Below are 13,418 nucleotides of genomic sequence, written 5' to 3' on the forward strand. Positions count from 1 at the left end.
GTTAGCGTTTTGGCTGCAAATGTTCGGGTGCGTTTAATATCGCTTGACGCCATATACAGGCCATAGTTAATGAACATTGATTTCTACAAACTACACATTTCTCAAAGATTAAAAGAATCACAGCTGTTGATCTATAAGTAGGCTAAGTCCACGTAAATATAGTATCCACATTTCAAAATTAACTCATACCTAACTGTGCACAAATTTTACCCTTTTTACGTTGAAATGAAAATTTTTAAATTCCGAATAGTTCAGACTTAAGTTCAGGCGTGTTCACACAAGCAGGAATAGGTACATAAGTTATCAAATATGGCCTTAGAGACGACACTGTTTGAAAATAAGTTTTTTTTTTTAGTCTGAATACTTCCTTCTTAAAGTCGCAGGTTATAAACTCACTTAAAAATTAAAAAAAAATAATTATTATGTCCCCTGATAAAATTATATTTATATGATATAGTCTACTTTAATAGAACATAAATCTTCAAGTGCGATCATGGTTGAACATATTTGAACACATTTCTGCATTTTGCAGGCCTATCACCGGACACAGACCTGAGCTATATTCAATTTATAGCCATAGGATACCTAAGTATCCCTTATGCAGATACCCCCAAAAGCTGCATTTGGATGATAATTGAAAATAAATAAATATTAAAGTATTGTTGATAATTATTTATGTCAGCCAAATTGTAAGTGTATTATTTTCACACATTTAATTCAAAAATTGTTAAAACTTTAGATTTACTGATGCTGTAGGTATGTTAGTGTTAAAGTTTACTTTTACAAAATAACTAAACCTAAAAAAAGCTTTGTTGCATAAACAAATCTTTTTTTTTTTTTCAGTGTAAAACATAGGCCTAAATAATAGGCTATTTCGAGTGTGACAGCATAAAATTTTATTCTCAAAATCAGATTCTGATTCCATGTTTTCGATAAAAACACTTATTTGTAGAATTACTGAGCTGAATGCGGTAATCGCCTAAATTTTTTGTCATTAAGATCAATAACTCGGCTTTAGCACAACAAAAACACAACGTCCATGTCAGGAAAAAATGTTTCCTTGAAAATACGTCACATTTAGTTTCTGAACGTATGGATGCAGACTTGTTAAGACCCTACATTAAAGATGGATCACATATAATAGAAGGCTTACCTACATTAGATACAAACGCCCTATTATATGTATCATATTTTTCGAATAAATAGAGGTGACTTTAAATGAGTCAACTTACCGAATGTTAAAATCACAAAAACATTTTCTCAGCTTTCATAGTTACAAAGTCACGCCGCACATTCCCCTTACTAAGCGGTTTAGCAGGCCTTTATGCATGTAGGCTGTAAGCAGTTGAGACGTTACTTCAGAAACATCACACTGGTTCGCGAGATTTCTTATCAGAGTTTAATCTTATCGCATTCTGATTTTTATGGGATGTGTGATGACCTAAACACGTTGCCGTCTGCACTCACTTCCCTTAAAGATAAATCTGACGCGGTCATCACTATATTTACTATATTTGTAATGAGACTAAATATATGCTATTTGATGTAGATAGGGGCAGGCATTTTCCGCGAAAAGATCTGAACACTTATTAGACTGCAACAAGGTATACCCGCCCCTATGGTTTCTTCCTTGTGATTGGCGGCCGTCTGCGAGAGAAGTCGTTGTCTTATTTGACCGAGCCACTCAGGACGAGCTTACTTCCGCACTGAATCACTGTGATTGGAGTTGTTACAATCGATATGTACCTGGGAGAAACTCTCCCAATCACTGAACACAGACGACGCTACAGTGTTTTAACTTTCATCTAGTCTCTAAATCTTTTCGCGAGATCTGCATGGCCCTAGATAGGCTATAGAATATCGAGTAGGTATGTTAAGTTGTGCACCGATGTGGAATGGAAAGTAAAATACACGAGAAGTAGGTAATCAATTATTCACTTATCCATAAAAATAAACCTCATGTAGAGCATTTTATACTAGTTACAGTTAAACATAGTGTGCCCTAAATGCAAGCACTGTAGCTTTTATTTGGAACAGAAATATTCAAGAATATTACAGATATTTGTAAATGTGAACACTTAGCCTATATGAAAACAATTATCACTACAAAATAGTGTTCGTAGTAATACTGGGTTCGGATTCTTACCCGGGCATTTATGCTTTGTGTTGCCCCAGTCCCTGCAATAGTTAAAGTTATTTTAAATACGTTCCTTTAAATTTTTTTAGTGTTAACTGCGCAGATAATAAGCATGATACAACAAAATAAAGTACAAGTATTGAATAGGCTATTCTATTAAGTTTGCCATAGTTTAAGAAAATTATTCTTGAATGAAACATCAATTAAAATATAAAATTATGCGCCAATCATCGTAAGGAATACTCAGTATTCTCGAAAACATATTTCATACATGTATAAATAACCATAGCCACGTGTTGTATAAAGCTATAATAGACCTATATATTTTTGTAGTATTAAAAACTATTTCTTGGTTACTTGTCTCAATGGAATCTTTTGTAAAAGTACAGACTGTGTTTTTCTGTGTGCTTCTGTCATAAACAGCTGTAAGGAAAACAAGAACAATGTTTAGTGATATATTTTGTACTTCAGTAAAATATTCGGTATTTTATGCTATTGTTTTTATATCATTTTAACTGCATTATTGTTTATCAATTATTAGTCTATTAGGCCTATATAAATATTAAATTAACATTCATTATTATTATGTTGGTTATAATTCGACTTTACTTATTCATAAATTACCTACCATGATTTTTAAAGATGGCATATTAAATTAGTTTGTCTATAACTGTGTAGCCTACAATAATTTTTAACGTATTCAGATCTACAGGATACGTTATGATGGTAAAATTTAAACCACTGATGACGTGTACACTCCACACGTAAAAACACAGTAAATAGTTTCAACTTAATTTCTGCCATACACGCAGAACATTTCATAGCCCTAACTAGGCCTTTATTTCACGTACAATCTACTGAAGTGGAACTTATTTTTATTTTTGTTTGTTAGATTAATACTAAATTTAATAGATTATTTACAAATTGTGAGAACAGATTATGTGATTGGGCGTAATCAAAGACTCTTCTGTGTGTGTGTGTATATATAGAATATAAAACTTGAGCTTACTGTCGTAATCGTTAGAAATTATGGATACCTGATATTTAGTTACTGTTCCGAGACTGGATAGAAAGTAAACTGACAATGCAAGAGTACTTAGATATTAGAAGACCCACAAAGTTAAGCTTTATCTCTCGCAGAAAAGTTTTAATTTTTTCTATAAATTTCACGCTTTACTTTTCAATCTCGTTAAAAGAGCATTTTTGCAACATCGTTTGCTGTACCCAAGCCCTTTTTCAGTAGTGCACAGAGGGGAGAACAATATTCCCAGTGTTGTCCACAATGTCTTAATAACGTCAAATAGGTTACGCGATTAGTAATCAATTATTCACTTATCTTTAACAAAAAAACATACCTATAGGCTTTATCTGATATGTAAATTTTTATCTCATTTCACAATTTTATAAAGAAATGTTTCAAAAGCTATTTTTTTATGCAGCGCTCCGCTGCGGAAACAAAGAAAATTAACTTCTAGTGAGTGATCACGATGTAGGTAATTAGTAAGTTGAAATTTTAATTATGAATATTTACCTGACTTTTACAAATAGCAGATACCTACCATGTGGGATATATCTGGAGACCAGATTAGCCACAGAACACAGAATGAAGTGGAACTGCCGTAGAAATTGTCCTAGACAATAAAAAATATGCTAATGGCATGAAAATGCAATATCCCTAAACGGTGGGTGTAGCAGAGTTTTAGATGAAGCAGGCCGGAGCAAGAAACAAACGCAGTCATTTTATGTCCTCTTATTGCTTAGCGTAAAATTAGAATGGAATATATAATCACTACAGCCCCTTAACAGTCACGAAGTAATGAATTGAAATTAGGCTACATATGTGGTGAAAAACACTGCACTGTTGATCTACAGAGAAATTCTTTTTTTCTTGGCGCGTTATATAGGTAGCCTACAAAGTAATTCTATGTTAAACATATTGTAAATATTTTTGTAACACTACAATTGTAATTTTTTTAAATATTCTATTACAATGTTGTGGGACGTACAAAATCGTAACTTTGACGACCACGCTACTTTCATTGAAGTTTTGTACATTCCACACCATGTTTGGTAAAATACTACCGAATAGCCAACCTTCACTACAAAAACAGTAAAGGACAGTTTCATGATTTTTATGCACAGATTTGCCGTCGTTACCACACTAACCCAATAGATTTCAGAGGATAGCATGTGTGCAGTATTAACATACTGTATTATACATTATAATAAAAAAATATATTTATTTCCTTTTGGAAAAACATATTTTTATCATTATACAAATTTATTGTAAAATAATCATTCAGTGCTTCGAATATTTTAAAAGAAGTTAAATTTTTGTTGCCAGATAATAAAATAACTTAAATAAATATTAATAAAATTGTTATTGTTATTGCAGTATCACACAATTCCAACAGTTAGTTGTTTGTTGTATCTTTCCTGTGTTGATAGCATAGGACTGCCGGTATTGCTTTTTAGAGTTTTATAGTGCTTTAATGCTACCTTCTCTTTTGCATACAAATGTAGTGTCACGAAAAATATTTTAGTAATAAGTTTACAAAGAACCAGTATTTTTTGCTTAAAACAAAGTGTTTCTGATATTTAATAGGCTGTTGAAAGAGCCTGTAAATGATAACTTATAAAGCAGACATAAGTTTCAAAGCTCGTCACTCATTATTGCAACCCACAGCGTGTTTATACTGTATGTACACACTAATGAAAATACTTAAGGTCCATCAAGGGTTGGTTTGGAACGAAGAATTAAGTTGTTTGTCGACACACTATTGTTGTTAAAATTAAAGTTTCAGAACAAAACTTTTCAATTCTAATGCCTATTACGTGTTCGACTTTGCGCACATTGATGTACCTACTGTAAAAATAAATTGTTTAATTTTAAACTAAATATAAGTTGGCAGCAGAGCCTCCACAAATGTTAGTGGTGGTGATTTTACACCTACTTATTTTGGTGTATTTTTACTCGTGTACTTGAGTAAAAAAAATACTATCAAAAGTGTAAAAGTACAATTTTTATGCTTTGGTAAATATGTAATAGCTATTGGTGTATTATTGCTTTGTGATGTATGAATTTATACATGCATGCATGTGTATATTTACCACAAAAGCCACTTAATTTTACTGCATCGTGGTTAAATTTATAATAACACTGAATATGTTAAGTTGTACTGCTTCCAAAAATATTTTATTTTTGTTTGTTTATAGCTATTAATGAACAACGTGAACTTGAGAGATTATTAATTTCATCACTTAGGTAAATCGATCTAACAATCTCAGTGACAGAGGAGAATTGAATCTACGACCGGACTTCTAGCGTCCAGCATGCTCACTAATAGATTATTGAGTAATTTAAATACCACTTCCGTGGCTTAAATTAAATTAAATGTGGTTTTATCAGTATATACATTTCCAAATACAATGCTTTTTTGCATTACCTTGGTAATTCAAATTTACTCTGACATTTAATTTGCACATTAACAACGTATGTACTTACAAGCACAGTGTTAAATTACACCAACTGTACTATATTAAAAAAATAAACGACAAAAAAGGTAATGTTACTAAACATTTATACGAATTGTGTTTACAGGTGCTTTTAAGAACATGGCGTCCTATTCGAGAGTGAAATTGGTACTTCCCAATAGCAATATATCCTGTGAAGAAGAAAACCCGAATCTCGATTTTCCTCTAGAATTATCCAGTCAAAGAAACGAGGCACAACTCTCGTATATATCCGTAACGTTCCACTCGGGCTCGCCAAGGCTGCGTAGCCAGTAGACAGTGTGTGTGACTGCCTCGCTGGCGACTCATGTTCAAGCCCATTCTAACTACGTCCTTTTTTATGTAGTTTTGTCATCGATAACGTGAACACTTATGTTTATTTTTTAAAGTGAAAATTCAAGAGATAAAAAATTAAATGATTACAGTACGGGCCATCATATGTTATTGTAACTTTTTTTATTGCATACTATCAAAAATGTTCTCTTTAAATTTACAGTGAAAACTGGTTACAAATTATGTTGGGATCTGCGGAAATGTACGGGTGTTTTCGTTGAATTACGGCTGCTGTGTTTACTTACTTTGAACATGAATCTACAAAAACACTCTTATTTCTTCTACGGGTGTTCTTACCCCATGAAAAGAACTAGGAAGTTTAAATACGGCGTATCTCTACGCCGTATCTCTACTTTCATTTGTAACAGTGTACGTTATTTGAAACGGAAATTTCTCTTAAGTTCTCTGTGCGTCAGTGCCTAATGCATAACAAGAACAACGGGAAATAGCATCGCGCTTATATGCTATTAAAATACATTCATTAGTTCTTCACTAATCGAGCGCTCCAAAGTTTACTGACATGTTAGAATGCTCTTGGTACGTTGCAAAAGTGATAGAACCACGAGTCACAAAGTCTGCTGCTCTCTGGCTTAGTTAAGAAAAAAAAATTTGCAACACTGTCACATTTATACACTGTATGTGGTGCGCACCGAACATAATTATGTTTTATGTGGTGTTTATGGTATCAACCACAATGTGCATCAAGTATGTAGGAAATGACAGTGACAGCGACGTGCAAATATTTCTACACTTTGGTATGTGTTTGAAAAATAAATTACGTTGTGCATTTAAGGGGGTGCCTCCCATTTTAGGTCATGATTTTATATTTATATTAATCACTGATCAACTTTTAGACTTTTTCAGTTATTTAACTTTCACGAAATGAAAAATATATACAGAGCATACATTTTGCATAATTAGTTGCCAAAGTTACATTTTTAACATTTTTGGGTTGTACAAATACGGAGAATTTAATTTATTGCAGAACTGAAACTTTTTAGGTTTAACTGCAATGTCACTGGCTACTTCATGATATGGTTTGCATTTCTATATACTTATAAAAAAAAACTTATTTCATGTTTCTTGGCTGTCAAAATCGTAACAAATTTGATAATTTGTAAGTAAAATTAATTAATATTTTCTGAAAGAAATTCAAACTATTTCTTGAAGTAGCCAGTGGCATTGAAGTTAAACCAAAAAAGTTTCAGTTCTGCAATAAATTAAATTCTCCTTATTTGTAAAACCCAAAAATGTTAAAAATGTAACTTTGGCAGCTAATCATGCAAAAAATATGCGCTGTATATTTTTTTCATTCCGTGAAAGTTAAACAATTGAAAAAGTCTACAAGTTTATCTGTAATTACTGTGAATATAAAATCTTGACCTGAAATGGGAGGCACCCCATTAATAACAGCGTGTTGGTTATTTCACATTACCTTCACCCTAGTAGTTTAAAAGCCTGTAGTAAAATTAACAGAAAAAAAATATGTTATTTTCAATACAACATTATTTTTCATGTTATCAATGAAAAACCGATACAAAATTAAAACAAATACTGATAGAGGGATCGAACCCGAGTCGCCTACGTGTAGATCAGCTGCTGTAACGCTACTAAGTGCAACGTTACGAGTATATAAGTTGTGCCTCGTTTTGATAATTGTCTATTTCTAGAGAACACTCGAGAGTTGGGGTTTCTACTTTACAGGATACGCTGTAAAAATTGTTTTACAAGGAATGTCCTTGGAAACTTCGTTGCCAAAAATATTACTGGTAAAACTGCAAGGCATAGCTATTTAAACTTCGAAAAGTACAAATATCTGTTTGTCTTGCAATTTTACAAGTGATATGGTTGGCAACTGAGTTTTCAAGAACTATCCTTATAAAAGTACCAAAAAAAATTATAGTGTATATTGCTGAAGTTCGTAGTTCGAACTGTCTCCAGTTAGTCATAGGCTTTGGTACAGTAATATTCTTAATGTTCATATTTTAACAATTGTATCTATTTTTTTCCCCCCGGGACAAACCTGCTAATTGCCAAAAGGTTTTTGTAACGCTGTGTACATTTAACCAGTGTTATTTTACAAATTATTTTGTTGTGATTTGGTGTCTTCAAAAAATACAGTACTCTGCTACGGCAGTCCTTAAAAAAAACTTTTTATTAGCCAATGCAATCGTTTTGTATTCATTATTCCATTTAAGCTACTTTATTCGATAAATTCGAGGCCTTATAGTGCAGCAGTTGAATCATGACTATAGACAACAAGCCTAATACAGTTAAATTAAACCTTGAGTTACAAAACCCTTTCATTCGTTTATTGATTTATACAAATTATGTTACGTATACTATATCACTTTCACTATTTACAGTTATGTTTAGAATGTTAAAAGAAGTATAAAATGCGGAAAAAAAATACAAAATAACTTTGCCGTAAAACTCAAATACCCTTATAGCTTGAAAATAAATTTCTTGTTCAGTATTTTATGTGCGAGTGAGTTTGTTTTTTAGTTTATTTTATTTTATCTGTTTGATTTACGGCAACCGGTAGATGATTGTAAGAAAATTTTAAACGTTAGTTTAACAGTTATAAAATATTTTGAGTATGGACGAAGTGTGGCTGTTTCTTGAGATACAATTTTCAGTAACGCAAAATACCTATTAAGTAAGTACAATTCCAATTGTTACCTTTTCAGCCAAAACATATTGTGTTTGTAATTAGTTACTCTTAATTTAAATCTACGAAGTAAGACCTTTATAACTGTTGTCGCTTTAAAATTTTGTTAGTAAAATTTTTGTCTTGAAAAAAGGTACACCCTAACTAAATAAATATGTGTTTACGTGTTTTGACGTAATTATAATCTATACGATAAACGCAAGCGGTTTTAAGACACTATACCACACACTGCTAAAGACTATTAACTTATATTGAAATACTCGTAGGTCCATCAGTAAAATTGTCACCAAAAAATATTTTCTTAGTAGGCTATTTACCCTGCTCATACATTTAGTGACGATAAAATAATTTTGTAATGTCCTCCAGAGTGCTTTATTAGGGAGAACAACATTTTTAAGTCACTCCCAGTAGTTATGTGATGGTAACTACAAAAATTATTTTATCGACGCCACAAACAATATGGGGAGACTGCAACGCTATTTTGTTTTCAAGGGATTGTTTCATAACCAAACGTAACTTAGGTATCTGTAATGTGTTTAAACTACTGAAATGGGTATTGTGTTCTTTTTCTCTGGTCTTGGCTTGTTGGTTTTTACTGCGGAAAATTGGGGGGGGGAAAAATAATTCCAAGTTGACGTGGCGAAAACCCGCAAGCAAAGAGACAAATTACCACGTAGCCTAGAGCTATGTTACACCCAAGAAATTGTTACATTTAGGTTATATTTTTCGTCGTTTATAATTCTTCGAAACAGTTTACATGTTTATTTCGTGGATTTCTAACCCGTTTGAGATCAGCTTACTGAAGTTCTCCAGCTCATGCAAATAAAAGCTTATAGATAATATATTTATTTTTGTGGCCTATTATGAAATAACTTTGGATTAAGGCCTAAGTAATTTTTTTTTAATTTTTTTACGTTATACTTTCATTTTCTTTTGTATTTTAATATTAATTGATGTTAAAATGATACAAAAATGTACTGCACCCAACTTAAAAATAAAAATATATCCTACTAGCTCTCTGATATTTTAAAACATATTGTAACTTTGTTTTTAATCATTGACGGGTGCTAAGTGTAAGATGCTAGTTACTGACATAGTGACACTAATTCTTAAATAACGAAAGAATTATACCTTCTTTTTTTACTTTTCTTGGAATAAGGACATGCTGTATTCTCATAATAACTAACATGTGTATTCTAAATATTCTCAAAGTGTCAGAAAACTGTATTCTATCAGTTCTCTTTCAACATCTTTAAATGCATATTGCATTTATTAAATCACTAAGGGCACAAAACAATTAAAATAAAAAGTAAATAATTTGGAAATAATTGTTTATATTTCACACATTCTTTTGAATATAACAAAATTGAAAATATTGGTTATGTGAGCAAGTATGAAACAACTTTTTTTAACTATAGTTCCAGTTATTATTTATTTATTTACACGTCATGCGACAATGTCTTCTTATAATGCTATACAACGTCGACATTCTAATTATATAAATTATCACAGAGTACTTATTTTAAAATTACTTGATTTATAAATACTAATTGAGATTTTCTTTTTACAGAGAACGCGCATTTAGATTTTACACCTACACACACGTGATTAAAAAATATTTTGTTTCCGCGACGAATAATTCGTAAACAACATGCGCAACAGATACGACTGAGTTCTCAACATTTTGGGCCATAAGTCAATGGAATCCTCACATTTGCCCAACAACTAGATGAACTTATAGCTTATAGTTAAACGTAGCTTGCAGGACCGAAGTCCTCGTGAATGAACACATATTACACACAGAGCAAACTCGCAACTCACGGCACACAACAGATGCTAGATGTGGGATATGCTACTTGACGGAGTGTCTGGTGATCGCTTCAGCATGCATCAATTTGGAAGCTAGAAAAGCAAAACGTGAGACGACAGGAAAGATTCCGATTAGTCCCGTGACCAAATGGAAAACTAATCTGCCATCACAATTCAATTGAGGCAGGAATAAGCATACTAATGTGTAACTCGTTACTTCGCCTGAATTCTTTACGGGCATAGGGTTAGGCCTACCTACATCTGTATAACACAATCTGAAACTCAACCAAATTTCAGACAGATCTGTGCTGTCTTCAATAGTTACACGGTCTTAAAACATGGGTATATTCGAAAAAACAAAACGCGGAGTTGCTGTTAGTAAAATTTGTAACCCACTCATTAAGTTATTCTAATAAGCATTTATCTGTCTCATTTATTATCACTTGTACTTACTAATGTAAACGATTAGGCCTAAATATTTTTTTATAGGTAGCCTATATGACTAACCTAGGCTACATTTTCCACAAAATTTAGTTTCATTTGAAAATAACATGATTTGGAAATAAAATTCTTATTTTCGAGATTTTAGGTGTTTTCGTACTTGGGGAAATTAATGAAGTTATTCGTGTCGGTACGCGCTGACTTACGCGTGGGACAGAAACGGTCTAACTGTTTAAATTTAATTATAACATATGTTACTTTTAATGCTATGTCTCTTAACCAGTTAGATAACTGAAGAAAATAAAGACAGATTTAGGTATTACGATAGAAAAAAAAATTAATGCTGGCCTACGATAGTGCGGAACAATTCTGAGTCCAATTCTAAGAATCGTCACAACGGTAAAAAAAAAAAAAAAAAAAAAAATTATGAATACACTGCGTAATCTTGGGTTGAATCGTGATGGAGACAGATAAAGGCACCGCGTCACCGCCCACGCCTGGGAACAGAGGACAAGCGGCGCGCCCGAGACGAGCAAGAGGACGTGTTCTAGAGATGCACCAGACACCCCGGGGAGACGCGGGGAGACGCGGGGAGACGCGGGGAGACGCGAGCCGCCCGCCGGCCGGGAGAGCGGGCACAGGCGCCGGTCTGGGCAGGGCTGCAGGGCTGCAGGGACTCCGGCGGGCGGCCCGCGGCCCGCAGGACGGCCACTGACCTCTACGCCAGCGGGTACTGTCACAAGGACGACGCGCCGGCCGCCGGCGCGTGGTGGTACAGCCCGCCCTGGTAGTAGCCCGCCTCGGGGTGCGCGTGCGGCCCGCCGCCCAGGGGACTCAGCGGGCCGTAGCCGCCGTGGTGGTACACGTCCGAGTACATCTTCATGTCGGACTTGGTGTCGGCGGCGGGCAGCAGGCGCGTGATGCTGAAGGGGTGGCTGGCGGCGGGGTAGCCCGGGGCGGGCTCCTGCTTGAGGTGGTGCTGGTGGTGCGCGTGGTGGTGCTGGTGCTGCAGCACCGCCTGGTGGTGGTCGGACAGCGAGGCGGACAGGTGCGCGCACCGGCCCACCATGGCGGCCAGCTCGTCCTGGTGCGGCTGGTGGTGCGCCGGCGCGAACAGCTCTGCGCCCGCCTGCTGCAGCAGCCCCGCCATGGGGTCTCCGCCCTCCACCTTGGGCGCGTGCAGACTCAGCATGGCGCCCAGCTCGCCCTTGTCGGCCGCCTTGTGGTGCTGCTCCTCCGGGTGGCCGTGCGCCGGCGACTTCTTGCCCTCCGCCGCGGGCGACGACTTGTGCGCCTGCCGCACCGCCTCCTTCTTCTCGTCCTTGAAGCGCTTCTGGCGCCGCAGGTAGCAGCCGTTCTCGAACATGTTGCCCGAGTCGGGGTGCAGCGTCCAGAAGGAGCCCTTGCCCGGCTTGTCGGGCGTGCGCGGCACCTTCACGAAGCAGTCGTTGAAGGACAGCGAGTGGCGGATGGAGTTCTGCCAGCGCTGCTGGTTCTGGCGGTAGAACGGGAACAGGTCCATGATGAACTGGTAGATCTCGGACAGCGTGAGCATCTTGGTGGGCGCGTTCTGGATGGCCATGGTGATGAGCGAGATGTAGGAGTAGGGCGGCTTGGCGTGCGTGTAGCTGCGGCGGTAGGTCTTGTCGGCGCGCGCGGCGGCGGCGCGCTGCAGCGAGTTGGGCGAGGCGGCGCCGCTGCCGGCCAGGCCCCCGCCGCCCCCGCCCAGGCCCCCGCCGCCGCCGAGGCCCGCCGGGTCGCCCATGGGCGCCAGCGCGCCGTTGTACGCGCCCATGCCGCCGCCCATGCACGACGCCACGCCGTTCATCTGCGACATGGGCGAGCCGATGGCGCCGTAGCCCGACGACATGCAGCTGCCGTTCATGCCGGCGGGCATGGGCGGCATGCCCGAGGCCAGCATGTTGGAGCCGAACCCCTGCGGGCTGCAGCTGTTCATGGTGACGCAGCCCATGGAGTTCATGGCGTAGGTGGGCGCCATGGAGTTGACGCCGCCCGACGGGCCCACGCCACTCATGGCGCTCGACACGTCGGGGTACAGCTTCTGCGACAGCATGGCTCAGAGCCGGGCCGAGGCGCCCTGCGCCCAGCGCGCAGCCCCGCCGGCTCGCATCACGCGCGCAGGGTCCGCCGCACACACAACAGCGTCACTGCGGCGCAGGGCGAGGGGGGCGCGTCTTGCCGCGGCGACCCGCGCTGTTGACCGAGGAGGGGCGTCTGTTTAGCTTGCCCGCTGATCGCGCTCAAGTGCCTCCTAAACTTTGGGAACACGAAATAGCAAATGGACACGGCTCCGGAGCCCGGGCCGACCCGTAGGAGGGGGGGGGGACCGTGCCTCCCGCGCGATGCTCACTTCCCCTCCACTCCCCTCCCTGTGGCCAGGCGCGGGCCCCGCCCCCGCGCCGCGCGCCCGCCCAATGGCGGCGCGCCGCCGCGCCGTCGCCCTGGCAACGCCAATGCGGCGCGCGGTGACGTCACGCCGGGGAGGGGGCAGGC

The 13,418-nt window shown here is 38.3% G+C and overlaps 1 protein-coding gene across 1 annotated transcript in view; it reads right to left on the reverse strand.

The window, feature by feature from the left end:
- The window catches only part of LOC134535802 (silk gland factor 1), a 154,953-nt gene extending 141,742 nt beyond the window's left edge, over positions 1-13,211 (reverse strand). The window contains exon 1 of the mRNA XM_063375082.1: positions 11,621-13,211. Coding sequence (XP_063231152.1) covers positions 11,641-12,978 — 1,338 coding nt within the window. The 5' untranslated portion in view covers positions 12,979-13,211 and the 3' untranslated portion in view covers positions 11,621-11,640. The remainder of the gene's footprint in view (positions 1-11,620) is intronic.
- Positions 13,212-13,418: the final 207 nt, after the last annotated feature.

The sequence above is a fragment of the Bacillus rossius genome, chromosome 10, assembly GCF_032445375.1.
Source record: "Bacillus rossius redtenbacheri isolate Brsri chromosome 10, Brsri_v3, whole genome shotgun sequence".
Classification (NCBI taxonomy): Eukaryota; Metazoa; Arthropoda; class Insecta; order Phasmatodea; family Bacillidae; genus Bacillus; species Bacillus rossius.